This window comes from Neovison vison, chromosome 2 (assembly GCF_020171115.1).
Source record: "Neovison vison isolate M4711 chromosome 2, ASM_NN_V1, whole genome shotgun sequence".
Taxonomy (NCBI): Eukaryota; Metazoa; Chordata; class Mammalia; order Carnivora; family Mustelidae; genus Neogale; species Neogale vison.
In genome coordinates, this window is record NC_058092.1 from 103,648,757 (window position 1) to 103,673,905 (window position 25,149).

The 25,149-nt window shown below is 44.3% G+C and overlaps 1 protein-coding gene across 1 annotated transcript in view; it reads right to left on the bottom strand.

Annotated features, from left to right (window-relative positions):
• Positions 1-151: 151 nt before the first annotated feature.
• NOTCH2 (notch receptor 2) overlaps positions 152-25,149 on the bottom strand; it is a 169,155-nt gene continuing 144,157 nt past the window's right edge. The window contains 14 exon segments of the mRNA XM_044239024.1: positions 152-4,739; positions 5,664-5,761; positions 6,402-6,549; positions 7,305-7,606; positions 8,491-8,659; positions 10,086-10,182; positions 10,612-10,822; positions 11,021-11,163; positions 11,895-12,242; positions 13,571-14,076; positions 15,020-15,132; positions 17,747-17,983; positions 22,904-23,036; positions 24,592-24,776. Coding sequence (XP_044094959.1) covers positions 3,351-4,739; positions 5,664-5,761; positions 6,402-6,549; positions 7,305-7,606; positions 8,491-8,659; positions 10,086-10,182; positions 10,612-10,822; positions 11,021-11,163; positions 11,895-12,242; positions 13,571-14,076; positions 15,020-15,132; positions 17,747-17,983; positions 22,904-23,036; positions 24,592-24,776 — 4,079 coding nt within the window. The 3' untranslated portion in view covers positions 152-3,350.

Genomic DNA, 25,149 nt, shown 5'->3' on the forward strand with positions numbered 1-25,149 from the left:
AGAAAAAAAAAAGATATTTAGTGCTGGGCTTTGTGGGCTTCAGAATGAAAAGAAAATGATTTCTCTCTCAGCAAATTCTGACATTATCAGGTGGATCATTGCAAGACGAGGGGCACAGGAATAGAAAGTAAAAAATGCAATGCCACAGAGCTCGACATGTAATCTTTTTTATTTTGTGATAAAAATGCTTTCATATAAATTTCATCTTAACTACCTCAGAATGCAACTTTGAAAAGTAAAAACATTGTGCATTTTCCTTACTATGTCATAGTTAGGAACATGCAGTCATTTTCCTTGGTTACTGGGTTTTTCATACAAACAGATATAATATCACTTTTAAGAGAAATGTACACAAGGAAGGAGCCATAGTACCAAACAGTTAGAAGTGGGAGCGTCAGGTCATACGATTGTATCCTCTCAAATGCTCATCATACATTCAATTTGTTGGTTAAAACCAAAATCTCCAAGCTGCCTGCCAACAAAACATTATACCTTTGGTTCTTTTCCATGCAAGAATTGTGTACCAGCAAATGTGATAATAAGATGGTATAATGGGCTTGAGCATCATGGCTGATTGCTTACATCAAAGTCTTTCACTCTATTACCCTTACACCTTTCCCTCCCTCACCATCATGTAAGTCAGAAAATGATGCTTAACACAAAACAGAAGTAACAAATAGAAAAATCTACCCCCAAAGACAGACAGGAGCCAAAGGAAGAATTTATAAAAATAAAAATAAACCAAAAATGGGGGGTGACCTATACATGGCATAAAAGATATGTCCTATAAAAACGTAGTCTCTAATTCAGAACCCAAATGAGAAAGTGATTCTCCATCTCACCTTCTCTTTTATTAGGCACTATACAACTCAAGGGTTCTTACAAACTAAGGGATTCATAAATGCTTGAAAGGCAGTGTCTTCCTCTTCATCACTGAAGCCTGTTGTCTGTAATGGCAGCTTTCACAGTCCCTTCCTCCAAACCCAAAAGATCCCAAGAAGGAAAAATACACGAGTTAGGCCTCCACTGTGGTTGGGGAGGGAGGAGTCTATAGAGGAGCCAAGCTGTTGGGTCAGAGGCTGATACTTTCAGGAAGCGAGGATGAGATAGGGTAACAGAGAGAGCAGATGTGGTGGGGTCCACACTGGTCCATGCAGAGAGGTTCTCCCATCTGTGAATTAGCAGTGGGTCCAAGGTAGAGTCACCATTCAAAAGATAAAATATTATATGTTATGAAAGGGCTGGTAGAGTTGCCATGTGAGAGAATAAACTACAGAATAAAGTCTGCTCACATTGGGGCAGAACTAATTATTTTTGTTGGTTCAATGAACTTGGGCACGACTGAAAAAAAAAAAAAAAACCCAAAACATTGTAGACCGCCATATTAACAGACATACAGGGCCACAGACAAATCAGGTTAAGTGGGATGCTCTGATGGGCACTCCTAGCCAAGGCAGGAACAAAGACTATCATTCAGACGAAAACAGAATAGGAAATTCACCTGTCAATATCTACAAAATGCCCCAGCAGAACTAATTTCCCAGGTGTCATGACATCATAGCACCAGGTAGAAGGGAGCATCAGGGAGAAGAGGAAGAAAACTATTTTCCTCTTATTTCTAGCATTGACTAGAATGCGTCTGCCCTCGACAGAGGGTCACGGAAGGTGCCAAGACCACAGACAGAAAGCAGACTCAAGTACAACATAATCACAATCTCAGCACGAGCATGACAAAGACGGTAAGTCTTTCATTGTCCATCATCATCTAGAAGGTGACTCTAGGAAGGGAAAGTATCCTGGTAAGTTTCTATGTTAATTGCCTATAAGGGAATGTCATGACTGCCATGAAGGAAAAGGAATGGTAGCAAATACACAGCAAAGGTTGCGTCATGTTTCCAACATTTTTATAGGGCTGGCTTGGACTTTAGAAAACTAGGCCAGCTTTCTGTTTCCTGTGCCTGAACACAGAAAATCCATGTGTTCAGCAAGAACCTACTTAGGTACACCATAACTTCGAGTGCACACTGTGGAGGGAAGACTGATGAGTGGGTGTGCGGTCAGAAATAGACTCAGGAGGTAGAGACTGCAGTCCCCGCACCCGCTGTCATTGGGTCCCTCGAACCAAGCAGAGTTCATTTTTTCATGGCGAGGGAGCATCATTTGAAACATCTTCTTCTATGGAGATATCTGGAAGGAAAGGCTCAACAGCTGAGGCTAGCTTCCCCTGCTGGATGAGTGAGTGAAGTGGGCGGGGGGTTCCGAGATCTGGGAATAAATGTGTTTCACACGGGCCATCAGTGGAATGCTGGGCAGGAAGGAGAGGAACTTGATAGTGGGTAACCACTTCTCCCATGAGTTAACTTATCTCGTGGTCATTCCAACATTCCAATTTTTTTCTTTTTTTAAGGGTGTCATAGTACCTGCACTTCCAAGGATAAAAGTTCACACTGACTAGGCCCACAAATGGAAAAACAGCCAATTCTCATCCTTCTTCCTGGTAAGGTTTATGTAAAACCCTGCATGCAGGCAAGAGAATTAAGGTGCAGTCTCTTGAAAGGGTCTTCTGTCCCCAGAATGGGTTCAAAGAAAACTATCTTGCCCCTCTTCCTCTTGTAGGAATGATATTAGGTAGGAGACTGCAAGAGATCTGCTTTCTAAAGAAACATACTTGAAAGGTGAATGCTGAGAACCATAACCAAAACAAACCCTGTGATACTCCTGGAGACACTAAGAAAAGAGGAGAAAGGAGGCTGAAGTTGCTTTCCAGAGCAGGAATGATTAAAAGCACAAGGGTCTTGCCCTCAAACATGCTAGGGGCAGGGGTGCACAAGCACAGAGAGGTGCAAAAATTAAAGCACCAGATGAAGTCAAGAGAATTTCCAAGGAAGGTAAGATGAGACAGGTCAACATAAGCAGAATTCCAGAGTACAATTTCAAATAGGACCGTTCTGTAGAATTTTCTCATGGATATCGCAGAAGCCCCCAGGGCTTAAAATGCAGTCCAAACTGCAAGAATGTCTGGGCTATGACAGGCATCCATTCTTTCCTCCAAATAGAAAAGAGTAAACATGGTCCCAAGTCTTATATTAGCTTTGCACTTCCACAAACTTGGCTTGATAGGTAAAAAATTAAAAGGAGCCATGTTCCCCTGAACCCAAATCCTGCAGATACCCAGTGAAGCTGACAAAACTGCTTCCCTTGCATTATCTAAAAGATAAAAGCATCTTCTTTCTCCTGCCTCCAGAAGCTGGTTCCAGAGATTTCTTCATGTCTCTTCCGGATGACCTTCATTTGTTCCTCAGCAGCATTTATAATAGGCAGCTCTGTCCCTACACTGGAGGCAGATTCTTTCATGCATACACCTGCATGTTGCTGCGTGGTGGCTCAGACATGTGTGTTCCAGGTCCCCGCTGACCTCCTCCAGCACCCCCAGGGGTAGGGCTGGTGGTCACATCTGACCAGTCAGAAGCAGAGTGTGGTGATGAACTTGACCACTGGTCAGGAGACTCTGGGGACGGTGTCAGGTAGGGATGCTCACCCTGCAGGTGACCGCTGTGACTGGGTGTTCGCTCAGCAGCATTTGAGGAAGCATAGCTATGCTGTGAAGGTGGTGTGGGGTACTTGCCCACAGAGGCTGGAAAAGGATGATAGGCTGGGAGAATGGTCTGAGCAACCTGCCCATCCTGCTGGGGCATCATGGCAGTGGGAAAAGCCATATTGGGCAAACGAGCCATTTCTGGAATCTGGTACATGGTGGGCACGGGGCCTGCAACAGGAGGAGGGCAGTTGGACTGAGTCTGGGGAGTCCCTGCCGGTTGGGCAATACTGCCTTTGGGGATTAGCTGGAAAGTCACAATGGGGGGCAAAGGCTCCCGAGGGGTAGTTATGTGCTTCCCTTCAGGCGGCCTGCTCTGGGGAGCTATGCCAGGGTGCGTGCCCTCAGCTGGAGCCAGAACCATCCCAAACATCTCATTGTACTGGGTCTCATTCACCTCCATGCGGCTCATCCAATCTGCCGGAACAGTGACAGGATGGAGCCTACTCAAGCTCCCCGCACTGCCACTGCCTGGGGGAACAATGTGGTGATGGGACAGCAGCTGGCTCACTGAGGGAAGCACAGTGCTGGCCCCATGAGCCAAAGGCTGCATTTCATGCAGGTTAGAAAAAGACAGTGCATGCTGTGCATGGACTGGAGCAGGGGGTGCTGCAGTGGCCAGCATGGGGTTGGGCGAGGCCTGTAAGATTCCAGGGGATGTAATCATTGGAGAGGATGTGGTGTCAGAAACGTATGTGTGAGGAGACTCTAAGGAATCAACGGGGGATAAAGTCACTGAGCTCTCAGACAGTTGACCCTTGTCACTCAGAGACTTCTTCCTCCTACTACCCTTGGCATCCTTGGCCTCCTTGGCAAGATTAGGGAGGCTAGTGGGCATGGTACTCTTGGTATTGGGTCGTCTAGGCTTCTTGCCCATTGGCGTATGCTTTAGGCTGAGGAAAGATCTGTTGGGCCCACAGATCACAGGTGAGAGGGCAGAAGTCAGCACAGTGCCTGGAGGGCTTGGTGTCACATTGTACTCGTCCAGGAGGCGCACAATGTCATGGTGCATGCGGTCCCGAGCCACGTCCCGAGGAAGACGATCCATGTGATCTGTGATGTCCCGATTGGCAAAATGGTCTAACAGGATCTTGGCTGCTTCATAACTTCCCTCCCGGGCAGCAAGAAACAGAGGTGTCTCTTCCTACAGAAAAGGCCCACATAGCACATTAAAATCAGCAACACTCTTGAGAATTAACCAGTGTTTCTCAAACTTTTTGTTATTATCAAACCCAGTTATTTGTTTCCTAACTGTCTCCCTGTATGAAATTTTAATACCACAGATAAAATGTCTTTCTGCCTGTGTACTGACTGGATATCTGCGGCTTTATATGTAAAAAGAGTAAGATTATTTTATCCTTCTCCAAGAAGCAATATTGCCTCATTGAGGGTGATGTCTCCTTAGTTGGGAATATGGGAAATAAAGCATGCCCCCGAGCCAGAGATTTAATTAAAAGACCACTGAGCTTACCAAAATAGGGTTCTAAGAGGATAAGGAGTTAGAAATAAGAAAGGTAGGAGAGAAGAACCTGAAGTGGGAAAATAAGGGAAAGCAAAAGCAAAAGGAAACTAAACATGTTCAAGAAAGAATTAAAATAAGGGAAAAGAGGAAATACAAAAGATAAGACGAGCAAGAGACGGGGAAACATTACCTAAGACTCAGAGGAAGAAAAACAAACAGGAAAACACCCATGGTGTCCAAGAACAGAAAACAAGAGCCACAGCAAAGAAAATGGAAATGAACAAGAGAAAAGGAAGTGGTCATGAGCCAAAAAGAGAAGAGGAGAAAGAGCAATGTCAAAGAAGAGAAAGGCAGAGAGGGCTACGATGACATTATTTATAGGACAGCCTGCTTCAGACTGAGTACTGCGGAGGCAGAGGGCTCACTCCGGACACTTCCCTGGGTAAGCCCAATATCCTCCCCTCAAGCTCTTCAGAGCCAGCTCCTGTCCAACCTGTATCCCTCTCTGTCTGAATTCATCACAAGAGGAGCTATGGGAGAAAAGGGAAGGCTTCATAACCTGAGGCACTGTGAGGTCTGCCCTCCAGCTCAGAGCCCAGACTGTACCTTGTTGTCTTGCATGTCTCGGTTGGCCCCGTTTTTCAACAGCAAAAGGGTTGCCTCCACGTTATTGACAGCAGCTGCCCAGTGAAGAGCGGATTTTCCTAGAGGGAAAAACATTTTTGTAAGCCGACAGAGTAGAGGGACATGTGCTACTCAGTATAAAAAAGCATCATGACTTATATGAGGAAACTTTGAACTTCCCAGATAGCAGCAAGCCAGTTGTCTCTAGAGGTCCATGGGAAAAAAACCAAAGTATTACCTTACTTTTCTTCTGTTCCAGAAATACTTTAATACAAGCTGCCTAGCTTTCAGAAGACACGTAGGTAAAAGGATCATTTGTCTATGGTACCCACATCCTCCCCATGACAGAATCCCACACTGAGGACAAAAGCCTATCTACTTAGCACACACCAGAATGTCTATTTAAGATACTGTCCACAGCCCTCTAGTGAAGTCAGTTCACAAGTCCTCATACTGAGCGTGGTATGCCTGGGAGCCCACAAGGGCAAGCCTTTCACAGGCTGGCTTTGAGATCCAAGAGCCCTTACTAGAAATCTCTTCCTATCTTTTGCCTGGGAACTTCCCACTGGCATAGTTCTCTGAACTCAAAATGTTGAAAGGAAGACCAAAGAGTCTATGCTGGATTCAAATCTGGGAAATTCTACAAGGATCGTGTAATGACTTTCCCCTCAGAGGCATGCTTTGCAGGCAAGAGTCTGACTCCCCGCCTCTTGGCCCTACCGTGGTCATCCACTGCGTTCACATCTGCTTGACAGTTGATCAGTTCTGCCACCATTCCCTCCACAGCTAGGCGGGCAGCCAGGATCAGCGGTGTAGTGCCATCATTCATCCTGGCATCCAGATCAGTTACTCGGTTGCGGATCAGAATCTAGAAGATGAAAAAGTACAGAAAAGAGAGTCACCTGGAGACAAGAAATAATGAAGCTAAGAGAAGAAACAAGAGCAACAGAGCTGACACTACGCTGTGAGATCCTGGAGGGCAGGGAATGCTTGCTATCTTTGTATCCAAGACTCTATCATAATCAATAAATACTGAATGAATGAATGAATGAACAAATGAGTGCTCAAGGGATAATGGCTCATGGAAAGCGATGTCTTCTACATTCCAAAGAAAGGAGGGATGTGGGAAAATGTCACAACCTCAATTATGGTGTCTAGTTTAAGATGAACTAGAATGCTTCCAGTTTCCTTACAAGGGTAAAATAAAAGGGCAACAAGGAATACACTGGAAATTCACATCAAGAAAACCACCAAGGAGCAGCTGGAAGTCCATAAGGCCAGATAAATCTACAGGGAGAAGCTGATACTAGTCAAAAGTGTCATAACAGGTACCTCTCTGCTCTGATCTATTCACCTGGGAGGCACTTAGGCACATCAAAAAGGACAATGATTAAAAATTAGAAACTGGTGTAATCTGCTGTTGGCTCTATCGCTATCTGGCTGTTAGAGTTAGGTTAGCTTGGGGCTATTCTTTTCCTGCTCTTCTGCCCAGCAAGCAGGACTCCACCACCCACTCTATTCTCTCAAAGAATTTTTTGAATGAATATAATCAGATATTAAGTGCCTTAGCAAAGAGGAAACATTATAGATCCACAGGGAATCAGCCCTAGTCCTGTTCTTTACCTGGAAGACCCCCTGGGCATCAGCTGCCACTGCAGCATGGAGAGGGCAGCGGCCCATGTTGTCCTGCGCGTTGGCGTCTGCACCTGCATCCAGGAGACGCTTGGCAGCATCAGCCCTTGAGTAGCGGGCTGCAAGGTGCAGCGCCATCTCACCGGTCCGGTCTGTCTGGGCCTGCAGGCTGGCACCTTGGTAGACCAAGTCTGTGATGATGTTGGCAGAAGAGTCCTCTCCATCTTCATCTTCATCGCTCATATCTGAGCTGCCTCCTCGGAGAGAAGCCAGCATCAGTGGGGTGCACCCATCTATAAGAAAGGAATTTTCCAAAAAGTATTCAAAGAGGAGAAAGACATTAATGTTCACTTAGCCCAACTGTTGGAACAGTTCCGTCTGAATAAAGTTATTCTTGTGGGGGAAAAAAATCCCTAGGCTTCCCGTGGTAACTGGCAATTAGTTTTATATCTGCCACCTACTTTTCCTCTGATAATGTCCTTTCTGTGAAGAGTAATGGGAAAGTAAGGGTCTTTTTAAGTTAGGGCTCTCCTCTAAGTTAAACAAGTCTTTGTGTTTAAATTCCTAAGTGCTATGTTATTTTAAACTGGGCCACATTTTAAAATGTCCAGTGTTAATAGAATGATATGCACTAAGGTATCAACTAAACTAATTTTCTATCCTTCTGCTTTGGGATATTACTTTTTTTTTTTTTAAGATTTTATTTATTGATTTGACAGGCAGAGATTACACGTAGGCAGAGAAGCAGATGGGGGGGAGGGAGAGAGAGAGAGAGGGAGAGAGGTGGAAGCCGGCTCCCCGCTGAGCAGAGAGCCCAATGCGGGGCTCGATCCCAGGACCCTGGGATCATGACCTGAGCCAAAGACAGAGGCTTTAACCCACTGAGCCACCCAGGCGCTCCTGGGATATTACTTTTCTAAACTACTAAAATATTTCCCATATGACCAGCCTATCTATTCCCAAGCGTGCTGTACATGAGGCAATGTGAAACTTTCCATTCTTCTCACACAGGTTTATGATTTCTGCATGCCTGTATTCCCTAAGCATTCATTTCCTCATGCTGATTTCATCTGTGCGATCAGCAGCGGGCATATCACCAAGTGGAGCAGACACAGGCACAACCCAGAACCAAGGGCAGGCATGGCAGGCGAAAAGGGGGAGGCTTGCGGCTGCTGACCTGGGCCACGGACATTCACGTCTAGCACATCCACCTCCTGCTCCGCCTGTGGAGGAGTGAGCGCAAGCGATGGTGTCCTGCGGATATCTGCAGCCTCAAGGTGCTGCTGTGTCCATGGACGTCGATCAATGGCATCATCTTCCTCTGAGAGCAAAGCCTCATCTTCAGCCTGACAGGGGAAAACAGTGCTCCTTGTTGACCTGGCCCACCATTAGGAACTATGGACAAGGAGCTAGTCCAGAGTCTTCCACTCATTTCTCTCTCCTTCTATTCCACCCTCCAGGGCATCATCCACACCAGCTTCCTGATGCTCCCAGGAGGTGGGTCCTGTCACCCTCTTCTGCACCATCCATACAACTCTCTCAACTTCCTCATCCCAAACTCCAGGCTTCAGCCTTAATATGCCATCTATTTCACCTACCAAATGTGCTATCTACAGATCCCCAAAGCAGCATTTCCTTGCTTCTGGACTTTTGCCTGTGTTGTCCCCGCTGTTTGCCATGTCTTTGTCTAACTCCTACCTACCCTTCATATAGAATTGGACTTTAATTCCTCTGGTGGGTCCCAAAAAGCACTCTGCTTACCTCGACTTAACTATTGTGTTAAGTGCTTACAAGTCATTACATGGCAGTCTCTACCACTAGAGAGTAAGGTTCATGAGAACAGGAAATAAGCCTCAGTCAACACCACTTCCCTGTACCTAACACAGTGCCCAGCACATAGCAAGGACCAGGGATATACTTGTTGGGCAATAATTACTATACTAATTTAAAGAGAAGTTACCCTTTATTGAATATTTACTATGTGATAGAAAATAGGTAGGGCACTTTACATGTATTGCCGTCTTATCTTCACAACTCCCTATTTTACAGATAATGAGGTACAAAGAATAATAATCAGGTACAAAGAAGTTAAGTAATTTTCTAGCTACCAAGTAGCAGAGTTTGGGATCTGAATCCAGTTTTGATTATAACTAAAGCAATGTTATTGCTGTTATCCAGTATTGCATCCCTGTATTCCTCAAACATGCATATCTTCAAGCCACTTTAGAATATCATGGATATATGCATAATCCAGCCATGTACAGGTATGGATGGATGGTCTCCCTTTTTATATCAGCTTCAGCCTGATCTACCTCTTACTTCTATATGGTTTTAATTTTCTGGATTCAAGATGCAGAATCTTCAAATTCAATGGTCACTGCCTTTCTTCTTCTGTGTATCTAGATCTACAACTTCCTTTCTAGAAGGAATATCCAGAGAGGATAAGAGAAAGATCTAGCCAAAAAGGAAGTAAGTTTTAATACACATCAGTCTTTATTTGGCTACCATAAGCGTGATTCTGAAGGAAGAAGGCACGTTTGTTTTATTATTTTTAAAGAGTTCTTACTGAAACGCGTATGGAGGAAACCCAAGGCCATTGATGACCTAACAATTTTTACCTTTCAGGACAACCGGGGTTAGCCATTGCCTGGGCAGCATACAAAGACTACCAGCCTGTTCTCCCATTTGGGACACTCCAGATACCAAAAGACAGAAATATGAAGTGTGACCAGATAGTGCCTGACAATGGTGGATCTACCATGGCCATCTTACCTTGGCTTTCTTTGGCTGGGGCCCTTCATCATCAACCCAATGTTCACTTGTTCCAGAACCAATAAGGTTAGCCTCTGAGACTTGCACAGAGAGATTTCTGAAAGGACAAAATTAAGAAGGGAAAAAAACAAGAGCAGAGGTTATATTGTAAACTAATATAGTGGTTTTCAATACTTTTTCTATGGCTATCCTCAAAGATTTTCAGGGGCTGTGGTCCAGGAAGGGTGGGTAGTATTTTATGTCCCATTGCCTGAGTTAAAGTCCTTTCCTTCCCATGGATCAAGAGCTTACAACAAAAGTGTGCCTCTATGAAAAAGCTGAGCACTGCCACTTAAATAGGTACTGAACAGAAGCATCCAGATTCTATTACTTCGTCACTCAGCAGGAGTTCAGAATCATGGTCAAGTGTGATAGCATGGTATCGTCAGAGCTTGAAATTTAAAATCATAATTCAACAAGATCTCCTTTCTGATCTATCCCTGCTTTTTACTACTGTCAATAGTAGTTTGCTAGTAAACCATCTTACTTCAGTCCCACAGCATCCTGTCCCACTGGCTCACGACGCTTGTGATTGCTGGAGTCTCGACGAAGGGTAAAACCTTCAGGCAACCAGAGGGAGCCATGCTTACGCTTTCGTTTCGCCATGATTACTCCCAGCAGGATAATAAACAGGATAATGACAACAGCCACAGCAAGCAGATATAGAAGCTGAGTGGGTTTTGGAAGCAGAGATTCACCTGGAAGTGCAGAGGGACAGGGAAAGTGCTGAATAAACCTCTCAATATTAGTATAAATTCATTTAGAAGGCGTGGATTGATTGACATCACCAGCCCTGAAAAACAGAGCTGCACATTGAAAAGTGTGCCCTTTTCTCCGTGCCCCCAAGTAACGCCTCCCCTGCCCCAAACTTTCCCCTTAACACCAGTGCTACTCACTGACGACAGACACAAGAGGGTAGGACAGGGTCCCCTGGATGGCATGAGAAGCCAGAAGAGCTGCTGCTGCATCTGTGTTCTTGAAACACTGGTCTGAATCTTGAACACACTGGCGGTTGTCAATTTCCAGAAATACCTTAGAGCTGTGGGATGCCAAGGGAAATGGTGAGAAAACAGAAAGGTGTCAGTTAAACAGCGAAGTTAAAAAGGATTACATGAGCCTTCCTTCCTCACCTTCAGCACTGGGCTCTCCAGCTCTGTGAGGCTTCCTTGAAAGATCTTAGAAAGTAAGATCCTGTCCCTTCAGATCCTAACCACTAATTCCCACTTGGACTCTGTCTCACCTTCCTTGGCCTGGCTGAGTCTGCGCCTTCTGACTGAGGCAACACAAGACCAAGTAAGGAAAGTGGGTAAAGCTGGTCCTCATTCTCCTCTGTCTCTGCATCTGGATCCTAGCTAGCTAGAATTGTGGGATATACCAACAAAAAGTAGGGTGCAAAGACACAATTTAAGATGATTATAAAGACTTCTATGAATAGAAGGCAATGATTATTTCAAAAGAAGAGTAGTACTGAAGGGATCTGAGGCAACCCTGGCAAAGGGTTACGGATTCTGGCATTTGAGGAGGCCTCCCGACATCCTGCCTTCTGCTTGCTCCAATGCACCTCTCAGGATACCAGGACCAATGCAATCCTTTACTCTTAAGCACACATACTGGAAAATGGGTTTGTCTTACTTGGTGGGCTGTTCTATTTCTCTGAGCTCTGCATTTTTACAGGTTCAGTTATAACCTCTGTGTATCAAAGTACTTAGCTTTATAAACTTGAAGAAGTTAAGAAGTAAGCTTTAAGGGCTCTAGAAACCAAATACCTACCCAGCCACCTCCTGTTCTTGATCATCAGGAAGGGACCTTCGAGTCATCCTCTGCTTCTTCATGGCAGCCGACTTCTCACCATAGTAGGGGTAGACCATGAGTGCCCCCTGCGAGTCCCGTTTAATGTGCAGGTTGGTATGGAGCAGGGTACCCAGTGCCCGCAAGAAGCTGCGGGCGTCCTGGAGCAGCTGCTCCGGGGGCATGAGCACCACTATAACCAGTGTCCCCTCTGCCAGGTTCTCTGGCCGGTCAGCAGCACAGTCCAGCCCGTCCCAGCCACACTCCTCACTGTTGCATCCCTGGTCACAGTGGTTGTCTTTGAAGTGGTCTGCACAGTATTTGTCATACCTAGGCAGGAGGCAGAAGTGGGAGAGAACAAGGAAACAGTTCAGAATAGACTGCCGCATTATTTGGTTTTCTACTTGGAACTATTGTGGCTTTCCCCACCTATCTCCTATGGCCCAGATCAGGTCCCTCTGCCGAATCTCCTATCCCCGACAGCACAGAGTACATATCATCTAATGCTCGCCACAGGAGAAAAAACACTGTGCTGCTTACTATGCTGCAGGGCTCACAGCCCCCCAGGCAGCTGGTGATCTTGTTAAGTCCGATTTGTAAGCAAAGCTGCACACCTGAAACAAGTATCAACCAGGTACACACATCCTCTCTTTTTTTAATCCACTATCCCTAATGAGTTAACAGTGAACTTTTGGAAGTAAAAGGTGCCTCCAGGAACTGAACCATCAGGGCTCTACAGAGGATCATGTCAGTATGGCTCATTTCCTTCCCAAACAAGACTGAGTCTTAGCTGTGGAAGGCAGGTGCAGAGAGGTGCATGCCATACACGGGACCAGATTTAAATCTGTGCCAGAGCACACAAAGTCTCTTTCAAATACTGGGAACAGGAAATTGAGTCTCCAAATCTAAACGCTGCACAAATCATTTCATCTCCCTCTCCTCCCTACTCCCACCGCTTGAGAGTTTTGTCACTGTTACAATTTGCCACACTGGCTCATTGAATTTGGGAGTTGACAGTAACTGTATGTGCTCTGACAAGTTCTCCAACCTCCCACGTCTCAGTTCCCTCACCTGTGAAAGACCAATGACAGTAATTATGCCTCATAAGAATGTTGAGAGCTCACTGAGGTTAAATTAAATGCAAGAGCTAAAAGGAAAGTTATTATTTAACCATAAAGCACCTTGTAACTGCCATAGTAACGACTACGAGGGTTAACTAGCCTGATCTGGCTTATGCTTCCTGATAAATCTAGAAGGGGGAACCCTGTCTAAAAGAAAGGGATGGGGGTAAACAGAGAGAGGTACAGACCTTTTCATTCATCCTGCAGGCAGATTATGTGAGAGGCTGCCTGGGAATGGGTAACACCACTTCCAAAACTTATTTCCCCTAGGAGGTCGTGAGAGCAGCAGGTGAGAAGGCAGAGAAAGGCAGAGAGAGGGTGGCTGCACATGAGCATTCCTGGACCTCTGTCAGCAAGGGGGAGCACAGGGCAGCGTACGGCGGGGCAAGGCTGACACCAGGAAGAGGGTCTCAGGGCACCAGTCTGAACAGCAGAGGCAGCTTGGGCTGAAGCCCTGGAGTGGTTAGGAGCAAGAACAAGGAACTGAGTTGTGTTAGTGATAGTCTCCCTCAGCTTCTGGGGACCCTGGACTCTTACTTGCATGTCTTGCTGCTCCCCTGGCATTCAAAATTGTCAAAAAGGCACTCGGCTGTGTTACACAGCTCATCACACTGGTTGTTGATGTAATCCCAGCAGGGAAGTGGGGAAGAACAGTTGGCCCAGGGGTTCTCCATGGTCAGGGAACAGTCACCCCCATCCCACTGGCAGGCATGGCTGTTGCAGGCCTCATCGCAGACGCCGTCCCGAGCTTTGTCGGCACAGTACTGGCTCAGGCAGGTGGCAGGAGGGGTGCTGGTGGGGGCCATGTAAAGTTCACAGTGGCTGCCCCAGAATGGTGGAGAACACTGGCAAGAGTAGTAAGGAGGCTGGCGCTGAGGATAGCAGCTACCCCCATGTTGGCAGGGACTACTGGCACAGCCTGATTCGCAGTCCTGGGGGTTGGGGCAGAAGCAGCGGGGTCCTGAGGCCGTGTGCACACACTGCTCTCCTCTCCTGCACTTCACTTGTCCGCAGCTGCTCTGGCATCTTGCCCCGGAGAATCCCTGTGGAAATCAGTGAACAAATGAGGATAGCGGGCCTCATTTTTCCTCCCAACCCCTTCTCTGCCATACCTCTAGACAATAAAGATTAGACACATGGCTAAGATCCCTCCACATAGCCTCCTGCACCATGTTCTAGGAGGAAGCCTCTTCAAGGTGACCTAAGGTCAGAGATGAAGGTTCCATGGGATGAATGTAGAATTCGTTCACTTTAAGAGCTCACTTCTAGAAATTATATCCACAGTGGGATAAAACTCAGATAACACTATATCTATAAGCAACTTCCCTAGCTGTCCTTAGACCATTTATATAATGGGTTTCGGGGCGGGGGAGAGAGACGTTATTTCCAGAGTCTGGAGCATCTAATAAGCTTTGTGTGTCATTTTTTTCTTATACTTCCTGCTCAGCCAGACCAAAGTTACTGCACAGGTCTCCCTTCGCTACGTCCTCACACAGAGTGATCTCTGTTTTAGGGAGGTTTTAGCCCCTGGCAGAGGACAAAGAGTTTTCACACCAAATGGCTAAAAATAGGCTTCCTTCTAGTATAAAAAGCAGCTTGCTCCCAAATAGTCCCTGCTAAGGAGTATAAGCAGAGTAGCATTTCCAGCCAACTCTGCCACAATCTGGGAGGCAAGACTACTCTCTGGCACACCCAGAAGCCAGAGACACTAGTCTTGTTTTCAAGGGAATATTCCACTACTTCCCGTGGATTTCTCTTAGTGCTTCTAAAGACTGAGAGTCACAGAATAGGGAGCTCACCCTTTCTGGGATTATCTTAACAGCTTTAAATGGGAAACTCCAGCACTTTTCTGTGAAGGAGCTAAAATTAATCAATCTCCACACCAAGAAGTTCCAGATGGAGTGTGGAAAAATCAGGTTTAATCTCAGCTTTGTCCAGACAGTGTAAAAGAGAGCATGCCCCTTAAATAGACAAAATGGCACTTACCGGGGGACAACGACAAATGAAACCATCAGGCATGTTGCTGGCCACAGCACAAGTCCCCCCATTCAGGCAAGGCATCTGGGGACATACATCAATGAAAGTTTCACAGTGACGACCTTAAAGCAGAAAATAGAAAGGCATTTTAAAAGGGAGGAGTAGTAACTGCAGTTCCTGAACAGAGTGCTGTTGGGATGGGAGCTAGCCAAATGGTGAGGGATGGGGCAAGGGGTGAGCTGAGTCCTAAGCCCAAGGGAACATGAGAAGATGAGGAAAACACTAATTGGACCACCACTGGTTCAGGCCAATACCCTCATGTGTCTTGCCCACACAGTAAGTATATGTGGCACACATCCCCAACAGACTCAGAAAACAGGGTGGACAGGGATGTGAAAAATCACTCTAATCTGACAAAAAGAGAAGAAAAAGAAAAGGACACTTCAGCTTTTTAATTTTTTTTGAAGATACTTTAGCTTTCATAAACCAAAAGAAACATTTACCAAAACCATTCAGTGCATTTTGTTAAAACTGTCAACTTCACAGGAGAGGCTACACCAGGCCAACACATCCAAGTGGTGATTTGTAGCTTACACAGAATTTTCATCTGTAACATCTCTTTTCAATCATTTTCTAGCCATTTTGTAATCTGAATGGCACTGCTTTAAAACAGAACTGAGTTTTTTTCCAGAGTTAATTTCCTCTAGAGACAGTTCTAAAACAGAAGGCATCTAGATCGAGGCCACTGCTGCATGATAAAGTGAAGTAAACAGCTGGAACCTAGGGGAAGACCTGTGGAGACAACAGCTGGTGCCTCCTGGCAAATGGCAGGAGATGGGTCCCGTCTGGCCCTCAGCCATGGACAAAGAGAAGAGGGGTTTTCAAAAGGAAATTAAAATAGTCATAGTTTTGGCCAGTCAGGATTAAGAGGCAAGAGTTACATGTGCCTGCCTCTTCAAATCACAGCAGCAGCCACTACCCAAGAGCAGCCATCACATGGACATGGGGCTCAGGGACAGATGGCCCTTCAATGTCCACCTCAGCAACTGCATCCCACAATCATTACACCCAGTGAGCTCAAGGGACTCTTTTCAATCACAAGTGCGGACAATGCATCACTACTCCTTCCTGGTGGTGGGACCCAAATTCAAGGTTGTCTTCAATCCTTCCTTCATCTCTTTCCCTCTTTCTTTGTAGGTGCTTGTCAGGGTTTCCAGGAAAAGGAAGCCTCAGAGGCAATGAAAGAAACAGCAGCCTGGTTTGCTTCTCTGGCTTCCCAAGCACCTCATGGCCAACATGAGGCTGCCAGACAGAATGTTCACACTCTCTGTGTCCAACATTGCCCCAGTAGGCATGATGTTCATAAGGGACTGTTTCTTTTTTGATATCGGATCCAGGCATCTTCCACAGTGCAAAATACCTCCCATTCTTCATAAATTACCAAAGTTCTTAAAGGTAACATCTCTTTAAAATTGGAAGGAAGGAGGTCTAGAGATGGGCTCACAATACAGCTGAGTCCAACTTGCCAAATCAGTACTCAGGAGACTACTGTAGCCTATCACCTGACTCCCAAGGAACACTACTATAGCATAAAGTCTGGAACGACTCCAGAAATGCCAGGCAGACTTCTGAGTATCTGATGACACTGCCACTGTTAAACACTATTGTAGTCCCCCCAAAGTTGCCAAGCTGCCCATCTTCAGAAGTAACTAATAAGTGCCTATGACAAGAGCCCATTCTGAGACAGGACTTGGTCATCTTTATGCTCTGTGAAGATAAAGAAACTTGAGAAGAGACTGGGAGCACAGCCAACTCTTAGCTGTGCAGGTAATACACCTGCAGCTTTCCAGTACATACTCTCATGAACTGGTTTTGCTTAAACACATCCCAATTCAGACCTACTCCTCTTAGGTGACCCAGAAGATCCTAATCATCTCTGGGTTCCAGACATGGAGAGAAGGGGAAGTGACTACCCAGTAACCCAAGTTATTACATGCCAAAGGAGACGGGGTGATGAAGCCAGAGCAGACGCATGGTTTCTGAACACAAGACATTATTTTCCTCAGATGAAAGAGTTCTGTGGATGAAGTTGGTGTTGGCAGCACAGCAATGTGAACATATTTAATACTATTGAACTGTACACTTAAAAATGGTTAAGATGGGGGTGCCTGGGTGGCTTAGTGGGTTAAGCCTCTGCCTTTGGCTTAGGTCATGGTCTCAGGGTCCTGGGATCGAGGCCCGCATCAGGCTCTCTGCTCAGCGGGGAGCCTGCTTCCTCCTCCCCCTGCCTACTTGTGACCTCTCTCTGTCAAATAAATAAGTAAAATATTTTTAAAAAATGGTTAAGATGGTACACACTGTTATGTGTATTTTGCCCCAATTAAAAAGTGTTATTTTGCTTAACCACTGGTGACCAGTAAGGACCAAGGAAAGAATGTGATCAGGTCTTCACAGCATTCTATTTCTTTTTTTGTATTTCTGCTCTAGTATGATATCATCAGCGTATAAAAAAAGAGAAAGCACCTCAGGAAAAACAAAAAAGGCAGAGGTAGACTCTAACATCCATGAAGCACAGACCTGAGGAAAAACTGTGCCTCCGAACTAAGCTGCCCTAGTGTTTCCCATGTAAGAAAAAAGCTACTTTGGGTCCAGTAGGTGACATACGTCCTTCACTCAAATTTCCTCACTCAAAGCGCCTCCGAGGTAGAGTGTTGGCGGTGCTGGAGAGACTCTCACCAGTGAAGGCGTTGCGGCAGACACACAGGTAGTCATTGGTTAGCTGGACGCAATCCAGGCTGCCCTCAGAGCTGCAGGGGTTTGAGAGGCACTCGTTGATGTCCCCCTCACACCGCTCTCCGGCAAAGCCAGGCAGGCAGCGACAACTGTAGCCCCCAATCCTGTCCACACACTGACCACCATTAAGGCAGTGGGGACCCCCAGCACAGTCATCAATGTTCTCTTCACAAAGCAAGCCTGGAGGAAAGAGAGAAGACACAGAGAATGATGACATTCTTTGGAACACTGCCTGCCAGCTGAAGAGAGCGGTTATTCAGGTTACATGTCTCAATCTGCAATGGGACCTTTTAGGTCAGGCAAGGAGAAGCTGCTGTCCTCCTGGTGACCAGTGAGGGCCAAGGAAAGAATGTGTTCAGGTCTTCACAGGTACTCTCCCACAGAATCCACCGAAGCAGTCCCCTGGGCAGTAGCCAGCATTCTTTGTTCCACCTGAGAGACGGGGAGACTGGAGCTCAAGAGACACCCAGCAATTTTCATTACTTTATTCCCATTATTCAAAGTATAAACAGTTCAAAAGAGACTATTACAATCAGGACATAGATTATAAGTATGTAAAAATATTGGTTAGAACTAGAACTTAATTTTGAGTGATAGAGTTAGGTTTTAGACCACTGACTTTTTTCCTGTAAAATAATGTTTACTAGTTGCTTATTTTTAAAAATTTTAGGGAAAATATTCTGTTGAGAGCTCAAAGGTTATTCCATTTAAAATAGTGCTCATTTAATGTACTATCGATGTAAGTGAGCTATCTAGTATGACATCTGTAAATATTCTTGAAAGTACAAAAGAAATTAATAACGATTCTAGAGATGATTCCATGAATGATCTAAAAAATTATAAAAGAAAGGAAAACAGTTATGTATTCTTGTCACTTATAGTGGTAGCATACACTAAGATAAGCAAGACTATTAAAAAGGAAAAAGAGGGCATCTGGGTGGCTCAGTCAGTTAAGTGTCTGACTTTGGCTCAGGTCATGATCCAGGGTCCTGGGATGGAGCCCCACCTTAGGCACCATGTCCCTCTCTCTCTGTCCCTCCCCACTGCTCATGCTCTTTCTGTCTCTCTCTCAAATAAATAAATAAAATCTTTTTAAAAAAAGGATGAAAAGACCTCATTTTCAATAGCAATATCAAAAGACAAAACTAGAGAAATAATCTTAAAAAGAAATGTACTATAGCTATATGAAAACTTTAAAATAGCCCTGAAAGACACAAAAGGAGGTCTGAATAAATGAGAAGATGCTATGATTTGGTTAGGAAGACTCCTCATCATGAAGATGTCACTTTTCCTTACACAGATTCATAAATTTAATACAACCCCCATAAAAAAAAGCCACCAAAATTTTTAAATTTAATTAATTTTTAAATGGCTAATCTGACTCTAAAGTTATATGAAAAAATAAACTATAACCATAGCCTGGAAAACCCTGAAAACAAAGTTTCTTAATAATTAAAACAGAGTGGTATTGATAAATTAATAGAATAAAGCAGAATAAAGGAAAAAAAAAGAAAAAGAAAAAGAAAAGAAAGAAAAAGGAAAAAGTCCAGAATAACACCCAGTTACACAAGGAAATTTAGAATTTGATAAAGTTGCCATCTCAAATTATTGCATAAAAGATCAAATATTCAGGGGCGCCTGGGTGGCTCAGTGGGTTAAGCCGCTGCCTTTGGCTCAGGTCATGATCTCAGGGTCCTGGGATCGAGTCCCGCATCGGGCTCTCTGCTCAGCAGGGAGCCTGCTTCCTCCTCTCTCTCTCTGCCTGCCTCTCTGCCTACTTGTGATCTCTGTCTGTCAAATAAATAAATAAAATCTTTAAAAAAAAATCAAATATTCAGTAAATTGTGTTGGGAAAAATCAGTAGCCATATGGAAAAAAGTGCTACAATATTCTAGTACTTGAAGAAAATATGGGAGAATTCCTTTATAAACTTAGAGTGTAGAAGGTATTACTGACTAGGATTCAAAATCCAGAAGCCATTAAAAAAAAAAAAAAGGTTGATAAATCCAATCTGATTAAAAGGAAAAAGCTCCAAGGGTGCCTGCGTGGCTCAGTCAGTTGAGCATCCAACTCTTGGTTTCAGCTCAATTCATGATCTTGGGCACCTAAGACTGAGGCCCCCTTGAGCTCTGCATTCAGAGCAGAGTTTGCTTGAGATTCTCTCTCCCCCTCTCCCTTTGCCCCTCTCCCTGCTCTCTCTCTAGAATAAATAAATCTTAAAAAAAATAAAAATAAAAATCTCTGCATGAAAAAAATTATAAAAAAATCAAAGACAAGAAATAATATACTGACAATATTTTGTATCATACTTTATCTCTATAAAATATTAACATGATCAATGTAATAGGGGAAAAAGGATATAGATACAAACAGAGAAACCACTGAAAGAGGAAAACCAAATGACTCATAGATGAGAATACATTAATCCCGACTGAGAAGAAGCCAGTATGCTCATACACTATGAATCAGCAATATTAATCTAAATTACAAATGCACATAATTCTCTAATCCAGCAATTCAATTTCTGTAAATTTGTCTACAAATATACACATGCAAGAAACCCAAACTTCTATCACTAGGACTTTGGTTCTATATACTCTACTCAAAATTCTACAGGATGAAAAAAATTAAGGAAGTACTATAAATTGATATGGAATCATCTCCAATTAAGTAAAAAAAATAATCAAGTGTAAGAGATTATCTAATACCCTATCTTCAAAGTAAGAAGAGGGTTAAATAAAAATATCTTTGTATTTGGCTTCTATATACGTAAGGAAATTCTGAAGGGCACATAAAAAAAAAACCTAGACAATACACAAGAAAGTAAAACAAAGTGGAGGTTATTTGCTTGTGAAGAGGGAGAACTAGGTATAGGGAAAGGGAATGGAAAGAGAATTTTCATTTTATGCTTTTGTTACATGTGTATGTATTTAAGAATGTGTGTGTCTATATATAAAATTTGGGACATGTGCATATATTACCTATTTGCAAACTACATAAAAAACAAGACAGTAAAAAACAAAACAAGTTTGTGATCCCACTGACACCGAATATTTGGTAATTAGGAGCTGCTAGTAAAATGAACACTGATGCCTAGAGTCCCATCAGAATGGAACCAGCAGTAATACACAGACCTATTGATTGAGAATGAGCTCAACCTCTGCCCGAAGCAAGGTAGTAGGGATACGCACAACAGTTGGCTCTGGACCTGGAACCAGAGGTGCCCCCAGGCCAAGATCCAAAGCTCAGGAGTACTGAAATAAAAACAATCATTGTGATAACTCTCACAATGAACTTACAGGATTTGACAGTCCCCTGGAGGCTGACCAATGGCCAGAGAAGTCAAGCCAGGAAAAATAAATACCAGTCTACATACCTAACCAAGCACACATAGTATGGTAACTCAATGAATTCTAAGCATGATAAACTCAAAGAGATCCAAACCTACAAATATCATAAGCAAAAGGTCATAAGACAAAGACAAAGAGAGCATTTTGAAAGTACCAAGGGAGAAGCAACTTATCACAAGGGATCCTCACTAAGGTTAACAGCTGATTTCTCCTTAAAAGACAAAAACAAACCCTGGAGGTCAAAAAGCAGTAGGATGCCAACAATGAATCATGGAACACTACATCAAAAACAAATGGTAACTGACATAACATAATAAAAAAATTATTAAGAAAAAGCAGTAGAATGACATATTCAAAATACTAATAGTCAAAACTAAAAGCAAAACTATTGTTTAAGCCATCCTTAACAAACAGAAAAGAGAACTTTTGCTGCATTATGGAAGGGTTCATTCTAGGACTAACATCTGTAATTCATAGAACATTCATGGTATAGCAGAATTCTTAGAGTGCAATGATATCTACGTGTTCTCCCACACCCCCAGTCTCTCCTGGAGTCAGATTGAGACCAATGTACTATGAGCAATAATGATGGGTGTCATGTCCAGACGGAGGCAGGGAGAGCTGCTGCATGACTACAAGTCTGTCTCTCCTCCTCTGCTGTGGAGGCCTTGGAGGGCAAGTGCTTGCAACCTCATAGCTAGAATACAGAGACACACTAACTTTGAGTGACAAGCGTTGTTGTGTCAAGCCACTGAGATCTGAGATTTCATCTGCCACCAGAATTGGAGCTTGTCGTCTGAATCTAACTAATAATGAATCAAAATCACTCCTACTTCTCTTTCAACTATTGATTTCTAGAGCAGAGAACTACTCCCCTTTTCACAGGACAAATCTTCCTGTATTTAAAGGCTGTTTCTCTTGAGTTTTCTCTTCCCCTTTAATCTCATTGCTTGATTACTATCCTATCAGTGGGGTACTCTCCTATTTTATGTTAGCCAAACCCTGAACTCAGGGAAGGTAAATTATCAAAGTTCACTGCACAAATGTCTAAGAGAGTATAAATACTTCCCTGATATTCTATTCTCTTCAACACTGAGATGAATTTCTCACCATTGTGGATGGGCTCAGCTTTTTTCTTTTTACAGGCTGCTCAAAAAGGTTATAACTACACCTCTTCTAACAAAGAATACTCCAAGCTCTCTCCAGAAGATTGTTCAGAGGCAGGGGCAATGCCCACAGTACACTGATGCCCCATCGTTCAGTCTAGGGTTAGCTCCGTAGGCTCTACTGCAATTCTTAGTTACAGCCTTAGGGCATTACCTTCCGCACCTGGGCTTATGAAAACAGGCAAATGTTTTCATTTCATTCAATCCCCCACCTTATCGAGGCAATACTTAGCAAGTTTTAAAAAATACAGAAGCTAGTAAATGTGAATTATCTATTCAAGAGACCACTAGTTATTTTCCGTTGAAGCACCAAGAAATCTTGCTAACCAGGCTAATCTTGTTGCAACACTGCATCATTTCCACATCCCATGTTTCATGGGACATACGATGTCAACAACAACCAGAAAGAACGAAGAACATGAGTCAGAACATCAGAGCTAGGCAAGAGATGAGAGAGTGCAATGGCCTGAGTTACTGGAATCCAGAACTAAATGCTTAATATTTTAAAACCTCCTCCACACTAAAAATGGATTTATAACATAAGAAAATGCCCTAGATGGAGACGTTTAGGGCTGATGTCATACCTCGAGTGCCTGGTGGACAGGAACACTTGAAGTGGTTCACAAGGTCGACACAGGTGCCTCCGTTCTGGCATGGCTGATTCTGGCACTCATCTACTTCATACTCACAATTGACGCCCTGATACCCTGGGACACACTGATAGGAATAAGCGAATAGGAAGAAACATTGGACCATTGTTGGAAACAGACCACCAGAACAAATGAAATCCGGAAGGTTGCTGTATATCTCTGCCCAGCCCCGGCCCCCACCCAGCTCTTATATGCTTCTCCAGCACCATCACATGCCCTACCAATCATCTGGTGCAGGGCCAACTTGCAGCATACTGATACTGACATCTTCCAGTTGAAAAGCCACTTTATAACAAAGGCAAGAACTCAACAATCTGAGGGATATTTCAGAGTTGACACCTGTGCAAAACTTTCATCACTCCTCAATTTAGGTTTTCCCATCTTTCAAATATGCATTCCTTGGTATGCAATGAGGACCCTATGACTCAGTCCAACAGTATGTGTGGACAGTAGTAAATGCGCTGCATTTATGGATCTCTAGATTCAGGAAACCACACATATGTATGAGAAACTGGCTGAGATGGGGGAGGGGTTGTGTTAGCTAACATAGTAGACACAGGGGTTTGAGGGATTTAAGGGCTGATCAAGGGAAAAAAACCCTGACTGCGAAGTGGCTTTATTGGGTAATACTTTAACAGGTTTGCATGTGCGGGCATCCGTCACAGCATGAGACTGTCCAGAGCAGACAAGAAGATAAGGAAAGGAGGGCAAGTGAATTCCAAGGGAAGGGGGTAAGAGTGAGGGGGCTTACATGTTTCGTGCAGCCAGGCCCCAGTCTTTGGGTCAGAGAGTTCTGAAGGGCAGCACTGGTCTGGGGCTTTGAGTCCTGGGGCTTACCTATGGCTTGCAGATTTTGGGTGCAGTTTTGTAGACTATGCAAAGCAGAAAGGCTCTACATGGCTAAAAACATGCTTTATTAGGGCTATTTTTAGAAAAACTGGATGTGTAAAAATTTTTGTTTGGTCCTGGTGGCTTTTGAACTAACAGGTCTCAGCCCTCTCTGAAGGAATAACTGTGGGGCCAATATAAAGAGACCATCTTTAGCTCATTTATGAGAGGTAAAGCTTTTCTCAGTGGTCCTGGGTGGCCTGAATTGCTGTCAAATACAAGTCTCTGGTGTCTTGTTTACATCTTGCTCTACCCATTATCAGTGCAACCATCAGGAAGACTGTGCCATGTTCCTTCATAGACACACACTTCCTCAGACATATACATGTCATACTTAGTGTGATGCTACATGGAACAGGCTAAGCAACTTCGGGACATAACTCAAAGTGGCTTTTCCTATCTCAGCTGCTATTCAGGAAAGTGCCAGGGGCCACTGAGCTACTGGCCTGTGAAATGCACTCTGGCAGTGAAAGTTGGCTCTGAATCCTGAGGCAACTCTGTGCAAGTGAGATGGCTTCAGACCTCTATAAAAATACCTTACTAGAGCCATGTGAACTTATTATACAAGGGGATGGAAATTGGTGGTGGTTGGTAAACAATATATAATGGTGATTGGTTAAAAACACATCTATAACTTGTAAATATAAGTCACAAGCAGCTAGCTTCAGTATGTCAGTGATCACAAGACCTGCGCCATCTTTGGGAGGTCTCTGACATCTGCCCACTCATCTCACCTCACATCTGTACCCGCCGATGAAGTCCCTGCAGGTGGCTCCGTGTTGGCAAGGGTTGGACGAGCACTCATCGAGCTGCTCCTCACAGTAGCTCCCAGTGTAGCCCAGGGGGCACTGGCAGTGATGCGAGTTGCCAGCATTGATGCAGACACCGGAGTGCTGGCACAGGTGGTCAGTGGACACCCCTAGGAAACCGAGTATGGGAAGAAACATCACAGAAGAGCACCCGTGTCAGGTTCAGACCAACTAATGGTATTCTTATCTAGTTCATGGCCCTCAACACCAGATTTATATTGAAAATAAACCAGCCCTGGGAGTCTGGGGGTGCTCAGTTAGGTGTCTGGGTCTTGACTTTGCTCGGGCAGTGATCTCAGAGTTGTGGGATGGAGCCCATGTTAGACTCCATGCTGAGCATGGAGTCTGCTTGAGATTCTCTCTCTCCCTCTCCACTCTCCCCTCCCCATCCCTTGCTTTCTCACTCTCTCTAAAATAAATAAGTAAATCTTAAAAAAATAAAATAAAATAAAAATAAAAAAGAAAAGAGAAGTTAAGTCCTGA